The following is a 21914-nucleotide window of genomic DNA, read 5'->3' on the forward strand; positions in this document are numbered from 1 at the left end:
GGATATCACCTCAAATGAAATGCAATAAATGCAAAAGGAATATATTATAAGTATTTATAAAGTGAAACTATTAGAGATAAACTGAAAAAAGCATACACTTATAAGCATATACTTTATAGTTGGTTGTTACCCTCTAATCTATGGAAAGTGTTTGGAGAGAATTGTAGGATAAGAATACACAATGATTTCCGTGCATTGAATATCCAGAAATAAACAGATTTAGGGAAAAAAGGAAAGTCATTTAGCATATGCTAAATTTATGTGCATAAAAATTAGTGTGTTGGAATAAATCCTGAGTCTGACACATGTATGTAGGTTCAAGGAAACAGATCTTTCCAAATGCAGGACTAAAAAATGACCTCAAAGACATGAGGAAATTTAACCTTCCTTTAGCAGTTAATAGGCATGCATTGAAAACTTTTAAGATACATAGACATGTAAATTTTCTTTTAAATACCATTCTTATAGAAAATACCCTGCAACAGAAGTAACAGAATTCAGATATACTAATCAGGAAGCTGTTTCTGTTGGCTCGTTATCCCAGACCAGATTATTTATCTGAAATGTCTGTAAAGATTTACCACCAAAATATGGAGTATGGGATATTAATGTAGAAATGGACTCCATAGTTCAAGAATAAGATGTAGGACTGCTTATTTTTTAAAATGCTATTCAGGTGCTCCACATACCTGGAAAGTGCTTTGCCCATGTATGATAAGACTTTAGGAGTGATCAGGAGGAAGATAAATTAATTCAAAAGAGTTCAGAATATACAGTCAACAGGACTCTAAGACATATTAGAAGGAGAATTGTCAGTAAAAAATAATGTAGTCACATGGTGACTTGAAATGAGATTGAGAACTCATATTCTTAGATATTCGGAAGGAATATCCTCTAAAAATCCAGGTGACATATAATTAATAATAGTACATCTCTATCATTGGAAAAATAATGGAAAAGGAGTCATTGAATGTCCTACACTTTGAAGAGTGTGTCTTTTGTAGAAGAGGAATAGAGAGCCAAGAAACATATTTATCAGGTTATAAAGTGTTCATGTACCATTTATAGATGTTCATCAGCTGATATTCTTTTCTACCACATAAATCTTGATGATTGACAGAGACTATTTGCCCCCTAGAGCTAAAAAACTCACAATCCAGCCTTATTGCACCTAGAGTAAGGGCACTAAACCTAAGTTTGGCCAGCAAGACCAACCTATCATACATTTGGAATTTGTAGAATAGTAAAAGGAACAGTGATCAGAGAGAATATTGGAACTGCAGCCAAGATAGGAATATCAAGACGCCAGTAAATGTGTCCCATGTTCAACAAAGGAATTAATAGCATTAGCTGTAACATTATAAAATTCTACAGAAGTAAGACTTCATTGAACCAGTGTTGGGAAATGATTTTGGCTGCTGATAGATTGCATTACTTCATTCTGTTCATGCCTGATTTTTGCAGTTTATTCCTCCAATCTCCCTAGCCTTTTTATGATGGAACACCAATATCCATTCATAAACTAATTTCCTGTTGTAACCAAGAGTTAAGTTCAGATGAAAAGAGAAAAGGGAGAGACTAAAACAATGTTCTGAGATAGCGATGGGAAAAACAGGAGGAAAACTGGAAAATTGACTGACATGATTGGACATAAAAAGAGGAAGATGAGCAACTGTTCTAGTAAGACAATGATTCAATAGAGATCCCTGACTATGAAAATAAGAGATTTGTGGTGGCTTTAGTAAGGGCATTGTCCAATTGGATATAGATAAAGGTCAGAGAATAACAAAGACTGGATGCAAAACAACTGGCCCTACAGTAAGGATTACAAGTGACATGAAGCATTGTCACATGTCTACTGCCATAGACAAATGCAAAACATTTATATTGTAAGAATTTGCAGTGAAAGTATTCCATAGTAAGGAGAAGTAAAGACAGGAAAAGGAGAAAGGGGAAAGGATACGTTTTAAAATTTGAGTTTTGTAAAGAAAAAAAAGAAAAGAAATAAGAAGAAAATAAAGAGTACATACATAGATAAGTATGTGAAATATGAGGCAGAGAAGAGGAATAAAGAAAGAATTAAAAAAAAGGCTAAGTAAGAATTAAAAAGAAAGGCTCAGAGACTTGAGAGAAAATAAACACCTTAAATCTGCACTTCATTAAAAGTTGCAAATTCTTTACTGTTACAATTCAAAGTTTAATTTCCAATAAAATTTGTATATTAAAGAAAGATTTGACTTTTAAATTTACATTAAAAATTATTTTGCTCTTAAATATACTAGCACTGCCTAAAAGTTGTTTTCTTATTTAAAAGTTTCTTTGTTATTGTAGTAATTAGAAGTGATTTACACTAGAAGTTTTGTTTGTTTTGATAACAAACAAAAAAATTCAACATGACTGCCGGGTCAGGCATGGTGGTACATAACTTTAATCCCAGAAGCTCAGGAGGCTGAGGCAATCCCAACAACTGAGGATGCTGAGACAGAAGGATCACAAGTTCAAAGTCAGTCTCAGCAACTTAAGTGAGGCCCCAAATAACTTAGCAAGACCCTGTCTCATAAAAAAGAGCTAGGGATGTGGCTCAATGGTTAAGTGCTCCCCTGGGTTTAATGCCTGGTACAAAATTTTAAAGAAATAAAATAAAAAGACTGTGAGGTATAAAGATTCTGGCTGTGGAAACCTACAGGACAGCATTCTTCTGGTGAGCAAACTCCCTGGGGGGTAATAGGCACCTTGTTTTCCACCCTTGGAATATTCTGCAGTTTCCCCCAGGAACTAATAAGGTAAGTAATACATGTGCAATGCCTAACTGCTGTGGCAATGACCTGCATGGGAAGCTCTGTGCTAGAGTCTTATCAGCCTCATCCTTGGTCTCAGGCACTCAGCTCCTGGGAATAAAGAAACACTCCTATTAGACAACCAGAATGTTTCACCAAGCTCCACTGGGCCTGAACCTGTCCACATAACAGTAACTTTAAACAATGAACCTCCTTGAGAGCCACACAAAACTCCTAATATTACACATTGCAACTATAATAAGTGAGGAATAAGCTAGTAATGTTGCTAACTCTGTAACCTGCCAAATGACACAATGAACAATGCTGTGCCACTGATGCCAGTGACCTAATGTAACCTATTGATATAAATAAAGCTGGCAGCTTGGACAAGGGGCTTTTATGCCTTTCTGCCATTCTGCCATTCTGCTACTCTGCCATTTTGCCTCTGCACGTTGCTTCTGTATCCTTTTGATTTTCTTTAGCTGGGTGGTCAAAGACAGGCAAATATTGTTTTCCAAACTTAGAAATTTGTGGATAGAGAGTGGATTGTCTCCCAGATAACATGATGGAAATTGAATGTGCCAGGGGGGAGATCTTCCCAATATCCTATAAGGAGTAAGAAATATCAGAGTGGCCATCTTGTTCCTGACCTGGACATTTCAAAGGACCTACACAATTTATGATAATCCTAATTTGTGTCATTTACCAAACAGCTGAACTTACTTAATCTTTGTATTTTGAAGAATGTTTCAGCTGTGTGTACCTTATCACATTTTAATGTTATATAAGACTGTCTCCCTTTGTCTCCAGTGGAATACTGGATTGGGTTTTTTTTTTAACTGATCCTGTATCTCCTAATTAGGAAATCCACTGTGCCTGAATAAAATGGTCTCTACTTATATATTAACCTAGTTTGTAATTGTCTTGCCTAGCAGCTTTACTTTGAGCACATTTTCATCTCCAACAATCATCTTTTAGTAGATAATTTGTTTTAAGGTTTTAAGCTGAAGCAGGCTGTATAAATAATCAATACAAATAATTTCAGTGGTCAATATATTTTAATTTTGGGTGGACTTTGTTCTATGCAATATCAAATCACAAAATAATTGGAAATTCTCAAATATGTTTATGTGTGGATACTTTTTTAAGTCATAAATTCTGGGTAAAGAGCACAACATGGACATTTGATGCATATTTTCTGATTTCAGACATGTACATATATAAGATATGTACTGTGTTTGTGCACATGCATATGTATATTCAATGAATATATTTTGGAAAATGAGTGAAAGAACAGTGGAGCTAATGTTTAACTGATAAATTGAATTTTTTAAATCAGAGTATGTTTCCTTAAAAAAATGAATCTTCTTGTCAAAATCAACCAAGACTTATAAAGAAAAATTATGATTTTATCTTTAAACCCAGTTTTAAATTATTGCTCTGATTCACCAAATATATCCTTTAAAGTTTTTAGAGTTATGTTAACAAGGTAATAAAACATCATTAGGAGGAACAAATCAGTCATTCAGCTAGCTCTTTTTTTTATGCAGACTCAAGTCATGAAAATAGAGTAAATACACAGATAATTCACTTATAGTATTCAATTCTTACTTACCTTTTGGGCATTTTGTGAACTCAAACACAAATTATTATAAATTAACAATTTTTTTTAACTTTTCATGTAAAGAATAATGAATATCACAGAAATCATTTCTGTCTTATCCATGCCTTGAATGAAATTGTGGAGATCCTTAAAGTTTACGCTCTGTAAAGTAAGAAAAACAGAAAAAATACAATTGCAATATAAAAACAACAAAAATATAAGTAGCAATTCTTGAGATACCAATTCATCTTGGAGGTTTAATTTTCCAAATTGAGCAACCCTATGTATATAAATGTGTGCTTAAAGTAAAAGTCCACCAATTGCACGTCTATGTTCTTTTGGCTAAAGAGGAAGGAGTGGGAACTAAATGCCCAAGAGAACCTGAGAATTCCCTTTAGGACACAGTGAGTCTTTTCACTGTGTATTATATGTTTGGACATGCTACAGAGAAGCTAAAATTGTTCCTCAGGGTATTACAGACTGGAATCATAATCATTACATCACTATAGAAAGTTTTAGCTCTAATAATGGGTATTATACTGTTTGCCACCACAATGCACCCCAGATAGTACTTCGAACATGTTGAGAAAAAGTCTAGTCTATATACATTTTGTTCTGAGTGTACTGATTTGTATGGCTTCATGAAAGCTAATGAACATGTGATTTTAATATGGCCAAAGATCTAAATTCCATTCAGGAATCAGCAAATAAAAAAGTCATCATTATGAAAACTAGCTCATTTTCACATGTACTTTATCCAACTAGTTTAAGCCTGAATCTAATGAGAAATTTTACTAGGCTAAGATCAAAGGTAGGAGCAAATGCAGAGAAAAGACAAGAGATCTCTATGGGAGGTAGCATACAACTCTGTCTTAATGCCTATAAATTTCATGGAGACCTCGTTAAAATACAGATTCTGTTTTTAATAGTTATAGATTGGAGTTCAAGAGTCTTTATTTTTTACACAGTGATGACTGTGGACAATTGGAACAGGCAGGGGATTATTAGAGATCATTCAGGGAGAGATCAGATATGGCCCTGGGAGGCAGTATACATAAGACTACATGGGGCTTAGATGGCTAGGATACAGGTTTTGCTGCTTACCTTGATTTAGAGAAAAAATTTGAGGAATTTTTTTCTTTTTTTGCATATATTTTTATTGGTGCACTATAATTATACATAACAGTGTATAATTATAGTGCACCAATAATTTGTACATGTACACAATGTAAATGCAATTTGGTCAATACCATTTTCTAATAATTTTCCTTTCCCACTCCTCCTCCCTTTCCTTGGTCCCTTTACACTACTGGTCTTCCTTTGATACATAACTTTTTTTAGTTCCTTTTAGTTATGCAGAATATTAAGGTTCATTTTGACAATAACTTGGAACAAATTATATTCTATACATCTGATTCCTTCTTTTGCCAGTCAAAGATGAAGTGTAAGCTCAGGAAAAGAAAAATTATTGAAGAAGTGGGGAGAAAGAAGAGACTGTGATCAAAGAAGAAATTTCTAGGTTTCAAATCCTGTAAACAGAACAATCCAGAGTGACACCAAGGTTGACAGCAAAGTGTGAAATGAGAAGTACTCTGCTGGGCATGCATGCCATTTTAACTACCACATGAGTAGCACCTTGTGAAAGGAAAGTTGTCCACGTGTGGAAGAATTAGTGGTAGGAAAAGCTCCTTTCTTATTTTTGAGAAAGAATTCTATAGCTAATTGCTAACAAGATGGCCTCATCTTTGATGGGAATTCATGTTTCCCTAACTCTTGGGGGGTATTTTGGAAATTTCATAATCATGCTTTATTTTACAGAGTCACATGTCCAGATTTCCCCTTTAAAAATTTGTAAATAAACATTTGTTCAGGAAAATAATCATAATTTAATTGCATTAGCTTTTAGATTTTTGTATATGAATAGTGTATGTAGATAGCTACACAGTTAATTCATATTGTTTTAACTTAACCTTCACTGATAAGTGAAAGAAGAAAGGGCATATTTTGGGAAAGACTCATTAATCAATTATTTCAATTCCTTAGAATTTTGCCAGTGGAAAAGGAACTATATAGAGAATGAAATAGCATATATAAAAATGGATTCACTGTGAATACCCTGAAGAAATGTGGAGTAAACAATTTGATGTGCTCAATTAGGTAGTGATTATCCTAACCATAATTTCACATAAAAGTGACTTCCTCCTTAAAAAGCACATAATTATTTATTAACTCACTTTGTTGCCTATTTTTCACTAAAAAGTTCAGGGATCTTTTTAATATTTTGATCTGAATTGATTTTAATAGGTAAATTGTGATATCTCAGTGGCTTTTATTTTCATGTACTAGGTGTCTACTTATGTCAAGCAGCTTTTTGTGTCCTTAGTTAACATAAATATATATCTTCAATGAGTTATCCCTTTGCATCTTTGTCCATTTTTAATTGGGTTATTAAATTTGTTTTTATATGTTGAGAGGTTGTCATTCATCCTACATACATAAAAATCTTTTATCAGATATGTTATTGGCAAATATTTGGTACATTGATTATCATTTCCTTGTATAAGATGTTATATAAGACCATTGTACCCATACATTTGTGCAGGTTGATTCAGAGAACAAGAAGTAAAATCCATTCTTCTTCAAGGTAACCTGGAAATTTTTATGGACAACACTGTTAGCTATTTTATATATACTTGTTAGGTCAATTTGAGTGGAACAACAATATTTTCATAGAAGACATAACATTTGAGGTAGACCCTAGGAAAGAATACCATTTCAATTGTAAATTAATTAGGGAGTATTGAAACAGCAAGGGATTCTCTCTGGAGATAACTGTATGAACAAAAGTATATAGAAGAGAGAGTGAAGTTTATCCAGAGGCTTTCAGTAACACATTTTGGTTATAACATAGATTGCCTTAGAATTTTAGAGAAAGTGATGCCAGAGTTATGACAAGCTTATTTTGGAGAAAATATCACATAATTCAAGGTGAGAAAACACAAGTTAAAGAATACATGCATACATACAATATATACATTCACAAGAAGAAATCTACATACCTATATATTTGTAATCATGTATATGCATTGAGATCTAGATTTATATACCATATATGTATGTAATCTAGTAGCAAGGTAATTTACCAAAATGTGTTGAAGAAGGATGAAATTTAATCTTATGCATAGTAAGACTTATCTGGCTGCTACATTTGGGAAAGAAGGTATAAGCCAAATGGAGGCAATAAGTAACTAGAATTTTGCAAAACACACAGGTGAGTAGTTTTTAAAGTGAAATCCTGATTGGTATCAGTAGGAATGTGTATGGAATTTCAGTAGTAAGAGGAAAGACTGAGTGGCTCAGGAGGCTGAGCCAGGAGGATCACAAGTTCAAAGTCAGCTTCAGCAACTTAGAGAGGCACTAAGCAACTTAGTGAGACCCAGTATAAAAACAAAAGGTGAGGGGAGCTTGGGATGTGGCTCGGTAGTTAAGCCCTGCTGGGTTCAATCCCTAGTACAAAGAAAGAAAAAAAGAGGACAGACAGATGGAAATGAATATGACTCACTCACACTCATTTAGCTTCTGAGGAAGCTAAAAATTAAGGACTTTTCAGGCCCCTAAACATTCAATCTAATTCATTTTCATGTCTTTCCCAGATACACACTGGGCACTACAACATTATATCTTCTTCACTTTATTTGGCCTTTGATAATACACATTTAAAGCCACTGGTTTTGGTAATACATGTTAACAATTTTGAGATGTTACCTAGTTGCTTTTCTTGCTTGCTTTATTTTTTTTCTTTTTAATTTCTAGAAGGCTGACACAATTTTCTTCACATCCTAACACTTTTCATTTCTACATCTATACTCTTTATCCTTCAGTATCATATATTAGCTTTCTGAATTAATAAACCTTTACACATTGCTGGGTATCCTACAAATAAGGCTGCAAAATGTCTTTAAAGACATCATGAACAAAGATAGACAACTCATCTTCTTACTCATAAAACAGACTGAGCTAAGAGCATCCTTTTAGAATTGCTGCCTTCACTGTCGAACTTTTTAAATAACTACATCCTAATTTCTATTTGTATATCCATGAGATGTTAGTTGACTTTATATAATGTAAAGATTCACTGATTCTCAATAAACTAATAAAAGAGGAATTATGTAGGACCAGTAGATTTTCTGAGATTTTCATCTGCTCAACACAAACCTGACAACAAAATAGAGTAACTGTGAAATGAATCACCAACCTATACAGCACTGTCAACTGTATTAAATATCTACTTAAGACATTTGGAACTAAATTATGCTATTTTAGTACTTAATGAATTAATAAAATCACACGAAGAACACATAAGTCAGTAAAATATTCTCATTTATTTCCTGACTTAATTATTTAGTATTTAGTATGGGATGAAAGTTTGATTAAAATTCTTTGAACGTTTTCAAATTAAAATATCACTATTTTAAGGATTTTATTAAATAATTAACATACTTGAGAGTCTGATTTAATCAGAGTAAAATAAAAGCAAGACAATTATAATTACAAAAAGCTTGGAACATTTTCCACAACAAAGACAGTGGAAAAATTCTGTGAGTTTTGTTCTAAAGGAAAAAGAGATATTGTTATAAGATCTAAATATTTTTCTTCAGTATTTTTGTCAGTGAATCCATGACTTGCTTATTTCTCAGGCTGTAGATAATTGGATTTAACACAGGGATTATGACTGTGTAAAATAAAGAGTCCATCATACCATTATATGCTTGTTGAGATGTAGGGAGAACATACATGAAGAGAAGAGGACCATAGTATAAAGACACAGATAAGAGATGGGCTCCACAGGTGGAGAAGGCTTTCCTCATGCCTTTGACAGACTTCTTTTTTAAAATTGTAAAGAGAACTAGTGTATAAGAAACCAGAACAATCACAATGGTGAATACTTGAATTGAGCCAGACAAAATAAATACCATTAGAAAATTAATAGAAGGGTCAGTACAGGAAATCTTAAACAATGGTATAATGTCACAATAAAAGTGATGTATTATGTTAGAATTACAAAAGGTTAATCTGAATAAAAATCCTTCATGAATTAGGGAATGAAGAAAGCCACCTACAAATGATAAGACTAATAGTCGGATGCATAGTCTATTGGTCATAATTACTAGATAAAGCAATGGTTTGCATATTGCTACATAGCGATCATAAGCCATTGTTCCTAAGAGAAAGCATTCTGTAGTTCCACCAAATGCAAAGGCAAAAAATTGTATCATGCATTCAGAGAGGGATATTGATTTGCTCTTGGCTAACAAGTTGACCAACATATTGGGGGTCACAGTGGATGATATCCAAGCATCTACAAATGCTAAACTCCCCAGGAACAAGTACATGGGGATGTGAAGGTGAGGGTCATTCCAGATGAGAGCAATCAGACCAAGATTCCCCACAATGGTGATGAGGTATATCATCAAGAACAGCAAGAACAATGGGACCTTCAGTCCTTGCCCATCTATAAGTCCTGTGAGAACAAATTCAGTCAGCAACGTCACATTTTTCTTTTCCATGTCCTCCCTAGATGTACCCTGAAATAAAATGAAATAAATGTAAAGAAAAAAATCACTAAGATTTTAAATTGTATATTAGCAGAGGAGAGTTGATAAAACTGTACTTTCATCAAAACAGCCTTTTAATTTTCTTTCATGTTAATTACTCAAATTGATGGAAACTATTGGAAAAAATTAAGAAATAGAAACAAATACCTTTACTTCAATTATAAAAATGTGATGAAATAATCTACTCTGAAAATGTTCCAGAGGTGATTAAATGCACATAGAATGATCAGTTGGTGTGTGACAAGACACTGGGAGTGATGTAGACAATAAATAAATTCCAAAGTTATCAGAATGTAGTCACTAGGACTTAGTCACATATTCAGTGTGAAAATAGTATCTGAGAATTTGTTCTCACCTGACTTACAGATAGTCAAGGACTGCAGGACCCGTCTTTTATTTTCAAAGTTTATTTTCTATGACATTCATTTATGATTAGGAGACTGACTTTAAATTTTATCTTGTTCATAAATATATTTACACTGCCTGAAATTTCTTTCTATATTTAAATGTTTAAACTATATTTAACACAGCAACTAGAACTAAATTTCCCTAGAAATATTTCTGGTTTTATTTGAGAGCACTTTCTTCTCCATCAGTTTAATTTAGAAGAATAAAATGAACCAAAGGCCAGATTCAGGCATAGAAAATATAAAGAATACGTGTCAATAACTGTACTTACTTTTACTTCTTTTATTTTATTTTTTACTTTTACTATAAAAGTAAAATTATATATGGAATGAATTTCCTTCCATGCAATCACAAATTACAGAATAATTGATAATTTTCAAGTTGAGTTTTACGTGGGTACTTTTCAAATCATGCATACTTGACAAGTAAGTGGGGACATGTTCTGCTGTGCATATTACTGATATACTTGCACATTTATGCAATTAGTATTGCTATATATAAAAAATATTTAAAGAAAGATGTGTATATTTCTATAAATGTTCAATTCTACATATATTATAATATTTATATCTCCAAATATTACGTTATTATAATATGAATATTTTGTATATTATATATTTACTATATATATGACCTATATATGATATAGTAATATGATATCATCAAATATAGCTTATTCATTTTATAGATCAATATAATTATACATTATACATATTTTTGAATGGAATATAATTTATAGATTGTAGAGGTTCTGTGTTTGATATTGGGGTCTCTGATAAACTTCATGATTGTGGCATGCTTGGTGGCTAGGAAATTTCTATGCAATGGTACGGAATGCCTGGCTGCTGGGAAACTTCCATGTAAAAGACATGGGATGCCTGACCACTATAGCAATGTTCTTGTTTCTATGTCTTAATTCCTCCAAATAGTTTCCATCAATTTGAGTAATTAATATGAAAGATAATTAAAGGCTGTTTTGATAAAAGTAAAATTTTATCAATTCTCCTCTGCCAATATACTAAAAAAAAAAAAAAAAAAAAAAAAAAAAACCTTGATCATAGGCACATAACTCCTGGGAATAAAGGAACTTGCTTGCTTGATAACTACAATCTTTCACCAAGTTTTGGTGCTTCTGGATCTGCCTGCCTGACAGTAACTTCAGACAATGGACTTTCTTGCAACCTGTACAAAGTTCCTAACATTGTATATTGCAACTGCAGAATCTAACTCTAAAAATAATGTAGTTATGGTACTACTGAGCCAGTGTAACCTATTGGTATAAATAAACATGGCCCCTTGGACAAAGAACCACTCTGCCACCTTCCCTGCATCTGCACCTTGTCTCTGTGTCACCTTCATTGTTATTCCTGACAATAGATCTGTATACTATAGATATTAGACCTATAAATATTTTCAGAAGAGGGGAAGGTAGACAAGAGTTCATGTTTACTTAATTGGACTTAAAAGTTATAATCAGAAAATATAATTACTCACAGTGGTTAATTATATAAAAATCTTCACAAATATTTCTTATCCAAGAATCTATGTGACTTGAATCTTTAAACTTACTTCTGATTCCTTTAATATTCTAGTTTACCGGAACTTATAATTATTGATGGGTTAATAAGATAAAGTCATTGCTACAGTGCTTTGATTTATATGGTCACATGCTTTTAATAAAGGCAATAATGCAGAAGTCCTTCAAGAGCCAATCCACAATTAATATATCTTACAGCTATACTTTGTTTATCCAGATATGACATAAAAATAAAATATGATTACTAACTTTTTATTTACCATTCTCCCATGGCAATTTCTGAATTATGGAAACCAAATCTTAACTTATTAAGTTCATAAACCTTAAACTTATAAATCTCAAACCTTCTTTACAAATAATAATTAACATTATAAAACAATTTATCTTTTACCAGTATTATCTAAGAAATTATGGAGATCCTTCAAAAGTGTCAGATTTTCAAAAGTAGAATTATTTCATAATAGCACACAAGTGACAAGAATACAGGTAATAATTCTTTGCACATGAATTCATTTTCAAAGCTCCATTTTCCAAGTGAAGGAAATTATTGCTTATATAATTTTGCTTTGAACGCAAGAGTCAACAAGTTGTATAACTTTATGGTTTTGTCAGGAGAAACAGACCTGGAGAACTGCAATTCCCCAGGAGTGCCTGAAGAGTCTCTGTAGGACAAAGTAAAGATTTGCAATTGGGCATTGTGGATTTGGATGTGTGTACGAAACCCAGGTCACCCCACAGGGGATTTAGAATTTATAAACATTAAGTCACCATAGGCAACTCTAGTTTGAACAATTGAAATTTTATTTTATGCCACTGTCTTCTACCATGGGTGATACTACTGACAGGTTTATGAAAACTTCAGTTTATATACTAAATTTGACAATCTATGATATTATGATCTTAACTGAGCTAATAATAACATGATTTTAATAAGATCAATGATCCAATTTCCCTTTAGGAGCCAATCCAAAATAGTCATACAAATTGTAACTTAGGTTCCAAACATATACCAACTTCCCCCACTTTAAATTGAAATCTGGTGAGAAATTGTACTGGACAAAGTTCAAGGGAAAGAACAAAGAATAGGTAACATGGTGGTGCACTACTGTAATCCCAGAATCTCTGGAGGCTGAGGCAGGAGGATCCTGAGTTTAATGTCAGGATCAGCAAATTGGCAAGGCAGTAAGCAATTTACAGAGACCCTGTATTTAATTAAAATGTTTTAAAAAGTGAGTGCTAGAGATGTGGTTCAGTGATCAACCACCCCAGGGTTCAATCTCCAATACAAAAAAATAAATAAAATAAAATGAAAACAAAGGTTTTTATCTTGGGAAGGAGGCTAGATGTCTGTTGCCTAAACTTCAACATCTATAAATTTCCTGAAGATATTTTTTAAAGGAAGATTCTGTTTAATTAGTTCCAGTAGAGGGCTTAGGAGTCATCAGTTCTACCACCATCAATAGACGAATATACAAAGAAAATGTAATATATATACACATATATATGACATATATGGATATATATATATATATATATATATATATATCCATATATATATAAAGATATCTTCATAATCGCTGCCATTCTTACTGGAGTGAGATGTTATCTTAGAGTAGTTTTGATTTGCATTTCTCTGATTGCTAGAGATGATGAACACTTTTTTGTATATTTGTTGATTGATTGTATATCCTCTTCTGAAAAGTGTCTGTTTAGGTCCTTGGCCCATTTGTTGATTGGATTATTTGTTTCTTTCATGCTTATCTTGTTGAGCTCTTTATATACCCTAGAGATTAAAGCTTTATCTGATGTGTGAGGGGTAAAAATTTGTTCCCAGGATGTATGCTCCCTGTTCACCTCACAGATTATTTCTTTTGCTGAGAAAAAACTTTTTAGTTTGAATCCATCCCATTTGTTGATTCTTGGTTTTAATTCTTGTGCTATAGGCATCTTATTAAGGAAGTTGGGATCTAACCCAATGTGATGAAGATTAGGGCCTACTTTTTCTTCTAGTAGATGCAGAGTCTCTGGTTTAATTCCTAGATCCTTGATCCATTTTGAGTTAACTTTTGTGCATGGTGAGAGATAGGGATTCATTTTCATTTTGTTGCATATGGATTTCCAGTTTTCCCAGTACCATTTGTAAAAGGTACACACTCATACACTGCTGATGGGACTGCCAATTAGTGCAGCCAATTTGGAAAGCAGTATGGAGATTCCTTGGAAAGCTAGAATGGAACCACCATTTGACCCAGCTATTCCTCTTCTTGGACTATACCCAAAGGACCTAAAAACAGCATACTACAGGGACACAGCCACATCAATGTGTATAGCAGCAAAATTCACAATAGCTAAACTGTGTAGCCAACCTAGATGTCCTTCAGTGGATGAATGGATTTTTAAAAATGTGGCATTTATACACAATGGAATATTACTCAGCACCAAAAAAGAATAAGAGCATGGCATTTGCAGGGAAATGGATGGCATTAGAGAAGTAAAGTTAGCCAATCCCAAAAAATCAAATGCTGAATGTTTTCTCTGATATAAGGGGGGTGACTCAAAGTGGAGTAGGAAGGGAGAGCATGGGAGGAATATTACCTCTAGATAGGGAATAGGGGTGGGAGAAAAAGGGAGGGAGAAGGGGAATAGCAAGGATGGTGGAAGGAGACGGTCATCATTATACAAAATACATGTATGAAGATGTGAATTTGCTGTCAACATACCTTATATACAAACAGAGAGTTGATAAATTGTGGTATAAAGGTGTTAAGAATTGTAATGCAAAAAAAAAGAGAGAGAGACAGAGCTCATGTATAATAGCATAACTTGGAGTGAACATACTTTATATACAGAGTTACAAAAAATTGTGCTGTGAATGGATAACTATGAATGTAATGCATTCCACTATTGTCATGTATGTAAGAAATAAATTTTAAAAATATATCTATACAATTAAATAATATTCATAAAAAATGAAGTCCTGTCATTTGTAACAATATGAATGGACCTGGAAGACATTGTGTGAAATTAAATAAGTCAGGCACAAAGACAAACACTTAATGATCTCACTCATAAGTGGAATCTAAAAAAGTTTATCATAGGAATAGAGAACAGAATCATGTTTACCATAAACTAGGGAACATAGAATGGAGGGAAAGAAGGAAAGTTCAGTCAATAGTCAACCACTGTTTTCAAAGAACCCAAAGGAAAAGCTAGATAGGGAATAGGGTTGGGAGAAAAAGGGAGGGAGAAGGGGAATAGCAAGGATGGTGGAAGGAGACGGTCATCATTATACAAAATTAGAGGTTTGTATGTGTAAAAAACCTTGAGAGTTTTTGACACATACATAAACACATACTGAATATTCTGTTATGGCTAATGCTCAAATGGTGTTCTGTTTCTGATTGTTTATTTTTACCAACATCCAAATCATGTTGTTTCTTTGAGTATAGTCTAGAATTACTTTGTCAGCAATCTCCTGAAAAGTAGAAAGTTTTAAAAACTTTTGAAAAAAATCATACACACACACACACACACACACGCACGTAATACAAAGTGAGCGAAACCATGAATTCTTTTAAATCTCCAGGTTAAAAAATTAACATGCTTTCATAATATAAACTATTTCTACTGTGCTACATTATTCCCATGTGGTGGTTAAATCTAACATGAGCAGTTTTTAAGTCACCTGGGTGAACTTCCCTATGTGATATCATCCTTCATATGATAAATTATCCTTTATATGTATCTTTTATATTTCCTTATGCATTAAAGAATACTTAATGGAGAAGAAATCATTAATATGCCAAAAAAACTTTATTATGGCAAAAGAAATAGATGCCAGCTGTTTATATTATCAATCTATTCTTTGGGTCATAACACTTAAAAATAAAACAAATACCCAGAAAGTTAATTTTTAAAAAATCCATTAGTTCAATAGGCATATTATGCAACAAAGGAAATCAAAAAACTGTAGATATAAGTAAAATTGCAGGATTTCTGTAAAGAAAAGAAAATAACAGACACAGAACATAATATATTTACGCTGTTTCTGGAACTTCATGGGGCATCCATCAGGGGAACAAAAAGAGGGCAGTTGATCTGCTATAATCTGTGGCCTTAGTGCCGCAACTTAGAGTTTGTCTCTAAAATAAAATGTAAAAAGGGCTGGAGATGTGCCTCCGTGGTTAAAGCACTCCTGGGTTCAATCCCTAGTACCACATAGAAAGAAAGAAGGAAGAAAAGAAGGAAAGAAGGAAGGAAAGAAAACTTCATGTTTTGTATCATTTAATCCTTAAGATTGAATATCTTGGGTCTAGGGTTGTGATTCAGTGGTAGAGTACTTGCCAGGCACGTGTAAGGCACTGGGTTCAATCATCAGCACAACATAAAAATAAATAAAGTTAAAAAAAAGATTAAATATCTTCTTCATGATATTTTATCATAGTCTATTTAAATATCTACTTTCGGTGAGAAAATATCTGTTGATGTACAAGATGCTTTTGACTGCCATGAAAAAACTCAAGGTCAGTCTATATGCAAAAGCCTTTCAAATCAGATAAGCTCTCTGGGCTCATGTTATGATTTTAAAAGATGATACACTTTATTAAATTCTATGTTGTTTTTGTTGCCAGATTTATGTCGATTTCACACAAAACAAATTAGAGGTTTGTATGTGTAAACTAGTACTATACACAGCAAAAAAGGAAAAAGAGTAATAGGAAATTAAACTGTAACCTGTAAAACTTTACTGGCCATAAATTAAGTATAATATATGGCAAAGTGTGACCTAAGAAGAATACATAAGCTATTAAATGCTTCAAATATGTTAGTTTTCCTATCCTTTTTGAAATTATCTGGAGTCACATTTTAATTAGATGTTGGAGGAAGTATACCATTTTATCTGTAAATTAAGATGTGACAATGGGGGTGGGTGGGTAATGGAGGACATTCTCTATAGAGAGGTCTTTATGGTTGAAAGCACATACCCGAGAGAGTAAGGCAGATCCAAAAGTATCACAATAACTCATTTTGGAAACAACATGAATTCCACTTGGAGAATTGTAAGGAAGAGACTTAAAAGTTAAACCAGGTTTTATTAGAAAATTCTCAAATCATGCCAAGACAAGCAAATGCAGAGTGAGAAAGTACAGCATGTACAGAAACATATGCATAGGTATATATGCAGATCCAGATACATATGCCATATATGCATATAATCTAGTAGTAATGACAATAAATTAGAAGTTAATGAAGAGATATGATGTAATCAGAGTTTCCTTTATGAAGACTCATCCAGCAACAATGTTTCATAAGGAAAAGAGTGCCAACAGGATGGAGGAGATAGACAACTAGAGTTTTGCAGACATGCTAGGAAGCAGTTTTTAGATGAGGGATTCAGTAATATCAATAGGAATGTGTATGAAATTTCGGTGCTGAGGGGAAAGGCAGGAGTGAGGCTGAAGATGGATTACTCATTACACACAAACCATGGAGTAGGAAGCCAATAATCAAGAAGTTTTCAAGCATAAAACATACAAATGCTAGCTCGTTTTCACATCTTTCTCAGAAATCCACTTGGAAATCTGACATAATATCATGTTTTTATTATTTGATCTTTGGAAATATATACTTAAAGCTCCTCTTTTTCCATTATATATTTCAACAATTTTTATGTGTTACTACTTTATCTTAATAGCTTCATTGTTTTTAATTCTAGGATAATTAAACCATTGCCCGCTGATTTCTTCTCTTCATGTTCTTCTTAATCCAATTCCAATGTAATCTTGTTTTCTGAATTAGTGAAGCTTTTTAGATGGTAAGACTACACAAGAACGCAACTAGAAATGGCCTCAGAATGCATCATAGATTGTGAGAAGTAACTGGCCTCTTCCCCAAACTCACCCAAACACACTGAGCCATGCCTTTGCTGTCATAATTTTGTTGTTGTATTCCCATTTCTGTTTATTTTTCTGTATGGTGTGTAAGTTAAGTTGCTACAGGAATGAAATTCACTATTTCCCAAAAGGGTGGATTGAAAGAACATTTGATAGCACCCATATTCTAGGGATTTGTTCACTGAAATACCAACCTGCCTCCTTCACAGAGCTCATGTGATATGTCTCCAAGTTACACAATTGCATTCAGATCAAAGACATCATATTAACTTCTTCTCATAGGAATCACACTATTTTAACAGTTAATGTATTTGAAGCCACAGTGAACAAAACAATCAAACCTATAAAGTGTTCTTATCTGAAATTATTTTAGTAAGTTATAACATTTGATAAAAATCCCTGCATGCTTTTGAAAGACATAAGCAAATGTTTTATGGAGTTTATTAGTTACTTATACTTTATTAAAAGGCTAACTCAATTATAAGTGCAAAAATCTTTGAACACTGACCAAAATACAACCACATTAAACTTGAACTGTTTTGCCACTGTTCAATAAAAAGAGTAATATGAGATCTAAACATTCCTTTTTAAAAATTTTGTCACTGAATCTATGACTTGCTTATTCCTCAGACTGTATATAATTGGATTTAACAGAGGAATTATGATAGTATAAAATAGAGAGACCATCATATCTTGATCCTCTACTTGTGGAGAGGCAGGGTGCACATATGTAAAGAGAAGAGGACCATAGTACAAAGACACTGATAAGAGATGGGCTCCACAGGTAGAGAAAGCCTTTCTTATGCCTCTGGCTGACTTCTTTTTTAAGATTGTGAAGAGAACAAGTGTGTAAGAGACCAGAATTGTCAAAATAGTGAAAACCTGAATTGAACCAGAGAAAATAAAAACAATTAGATAATTAATTGAAGGATCAGTGCAGGAAATCTTGAACAATGATATAATATCACAATAAAAGTGATGTATTATGTTGGAATTACAGAAGGTTAATCTGAATAAAAATCCTTCATGAATGAATGCGTGAATAAGTCCACCTACAAATGACAAGACTAACAGATTTATGCATAGTCTGTTGGTCATTATTACTGGATAGAGTAAAGGTTTGCATATGGCTGCATAGCGATCATAAGCCATTGCTGCCAGGAGAAAACATTCTGTGGTTGCACTGATATTAAAGGAAAAGAATTGTACCATGCATTCAAACAGAGAGATGAATTTATTCTTAGCTAAGAAGTTGACCAGCATCTTTGGAATCACTGTGGATGATATAGATGCATCCACAAAGGCTAAACTCCCAAGAAATAAGTACATGGGAATATGAAGCTGAGGGTCTTTCCAGATGAGAGTAATCAACCCAAGGTTCCCCACAAGGGTGATGAGGAATATCACCAAGAACAGCAGGAACAGAGGGAGTTTCCACTGTGGTTGGTGTATAAGTCCTGTGAGAACAAATACTGTCAGTGAAGTTGCATTGTCCTTTTCCATATTCTCAGTGGATATCCCCTAAAATGAAATATAGTATTATAAGAAAGCATTCACAAATTTTAGAATGTGAAAATTGGAGCAGTAGAATAAAACCCATGCACTTATCAGAATGCCCTTTCAATTTTATTTAATATTAATATAAGGTAAATTATGTCATAGATTGAAGAGATAATAAATTCAATTATTTCTATTTAAATTGGAATCAAATTAACAGATTTAAAAAACAAGAGGTCTTATAAGAAATGTTGGGCTGGAGATATACCTCAGTTGGTAGAGTGCTTGCCTCCCATGCACAAGGCCCTGGGTTCAATCCCCAGCACCACAAAAAAAAGAAAAAAAGAAAAGTTAAATTTGGGGAGACACTGTTAATGTGATAAGAAAATGCTGTGTATGGGTCACAGGTGCAAGGTCCAGGGAAACGATACTTGGAAGACCTAAATTGTAAAATGAATTAAATGCAACAATACAGATATTATTCAACTGAGATAAAGCAAAAACATTTTAGGCACTGAAATTTTAAAATAGGAAGTAGCATTAGAAAATATATTTTAAATAATTTTTTAAATATTATGTGGCAGCTGAGAAGATGAGTTTCTGGGAGGACAAATTGGCATCAGTTTTTCAGACCCAATCATCTATCAGAAATGTCTGGGGACATTTGTCCAAAAACAGATTGTGAGATATTATTAGAAAAAGTTAATTAAGTAGTTTAAAATCATTTGCATTTTTTAAAACAATCCCCAGGTGATTTAAATGCATCTGAAGTGATCAGACCATGTGTGATATGATATTGAGAGTGATGAGCACAAAGAGATAGATTAAAAAGAATTCATAAGAGGCTGGGGTTGTGGCTCAGCAGTAGAGCGCTCGCCTAGCACGTGTGAGACCTTGGGTTCAATCCTCAGCACCACATAAAAATAAATAAATAAAGGTATTGTGTCCAACTACAACTAAAAAATAAATATTAAAAAAGAATTCATAATATAGAGTTTCTAGTATGCAGTGTCATCGCACCTGTGAATGGGAGGTCAGTAGAGGAAAGAGAAATCATTTGATGAGATGTGTAGATGATCATTAAAAATTGAGATTGAGAACTTTGATGCATGAGCAAAGTGGTGAAAAGTACATCTTCTGAACATGCAAGTGACATGTCCTCAGTAGTATTGAATCTATCAACGCTTAATAATAATAATGATGTGGAAGTCATTGGAGTAATTGGAAGGCAGTGTTATGAATAGCCTATGCATTCATGTATACACAAAGAAAATGGAATAAAGACAAAGAAGAAATTAAGGAACTTATATTATTATATATTATATTATTATAAAAAGAGGATGGAAAGCATTTACTACAAGGTCCACATTAAATACCTTTTCTGTCATATAATCTTGGTGTCAGGCTGTGGCAATATAGAAGGCAAGAAACTAGAAAGTCACTTTTCCATTCACCTCACATGTACAATCAAGGAGCTTGGCCTAGATTCATCCAAGTAAATCCACCAGAGCCAGGTTGGGCTTGAAATATGAACAGAATCAGACAAAGTTTCACACAGTAAAAATAATTTTAGTAGCATAGGTAGCCAAGGTAGCAATATTAAGACTCCAGGAAAAGTATCCTTCATTCACCACGATGGCAGTGACAGTGTGAGCCGTGGTATCTGAAGTTCAGCAGCAGTTACAACCCTCACTGAACTAGTACATCAGAACAAAATTTTGGCTATTGGTTGACTGCATTGCCTTTTCTGTTCCTGCCCATTTTTCTATCTGATTACTCCAATCTCCCTAGCGTTTCTATGTTAGCATCAGTTTCCATTCAATAAAATCATTTCCTGGTGCCAATCAAAATTATAGGCTAGCTTCACTGTGAGGCCAAGGAGAGACAAGAAAAGGACAATGAGAAGAGTGCAACTGGACATTGAAAGCTGTTATCTTAAAGAGAGAAGAATGACAGACTGATGTACAGAACCAAATGCCAAATTAAATGTTCTAGAAGGACCAGGAATCAGTGGGGGTCACTAAGTGTTGAAATTTTCAAAAATGTTAGTGGCTTTGGTGAGACCAGATTCTATCTGTGATACTGTTGAGGTCAGAAAATAATAAGAAATAATTGGGAAACATGGCACTACAGTTAAGGGAAAGATAGAAAGTGTTTTGAGAAAATATGGAGGACAGTGGGCATTTGTCTACTGTCCACTGTGATCTTTTTTCCTGTAGGACACATCCTAATAAAAATTTTCAAATAAAAGAGTAAACAAGTGACAGGAGAGGTGAGGAAGGACTCAAGAGAGAAAAAGAACAGAAGAAGTAAAAAGTGAAATTTGAGTGGATGAAGGAAAAACAAAAAGGGGGGAAAGAAATAGAGTATAACAAAAATATAGAAACACAAGTCAAAGCACAGGGAGAGAGGAAGTACCAGAGGAAGAGGGTCAAAAACTAAATGAAAGGAGAGTCTTAGAGGCTTTCCTACAAATCAAAGTCAGTTTGCTATTAAATATGTTTTTGAAAACAGATTTTGATTTTCAAATTCATAAATTTTGTGTTGTTGATATCATGGTCTGATTTTTCTTTTAATATTTAA

General features: G+C 33.4%; 2 protein-coding genes across 2 annotated transcripts; both read right to left on the reverse strand.

The window, feature by feature from the left end:
* Positions 1–9020: 9020 nt before the first annotated feature.
* Positions 9021–9989, reverse strand: LOC124100051 (olfactory receptor 5H18-like). The gene has a single exon (XM_046455361.1). The coding sequence runs from the start codon at positions 9945–9947 to the stop codon at positions 9021–9023; it is 927 nt and encodes a 308-aa protein (XP_046311317.1). The 5' UTR covers positions 9948–9989.
* An 8418-nt stretch (positions 9990–18407) lies between these two features.
* LOC124100053 (olfactory receptor 5H19-like) lies at positions 18408–19346 on the reverse strand. Its single transcript, XM_046455362.1, has one exon. It carries the CDS (start codon positions 19335–19337, stop codon positions 18408–18410), a length of 930 nt encoding a protein of 309 aa, XP_046311318.1. The 5' UTR covers positions 19338–19346.
* Between the last annotated feature and the right edge of the window lie 2568 nt (positions 19347–21914).

Source organism: Marmota monax, unplaced genomic scaffold, assembly GCF_021218885.2.
Source record: "Marmota monax isolate L192 unplaced genomic scaffold, Marmota_monax_Labrador192_F-V1.1 WCK01_AAM20220418_F8-fsc00053, whole genome shotgun sequence".
Classification (NCBI taxonomy): domain Eukaryota; kingdom Metazoa; phylum Chordata; class Mammalia; order Rodentia; family Sciuridae; genus Marmota; species Marmota monax.

What these genes read in the sequence shown, in the direction of transcription:
- LOC124100051 (XM_046455361.1), bottom strand. Translation starts at nt 9,947, where the DNA reads ATGGAAAAGAAAAATGTGACGTTGCTGACTGAATTTGTTCTCACAGGA.
- LOC124100053 (XM_046455362.1), bottom strand. Translation starts at nt 19,337, where the DNA reads ATGGAAAAGGACAATGCAACTTCACTGACAGTATTTGTTCTCACAGGA.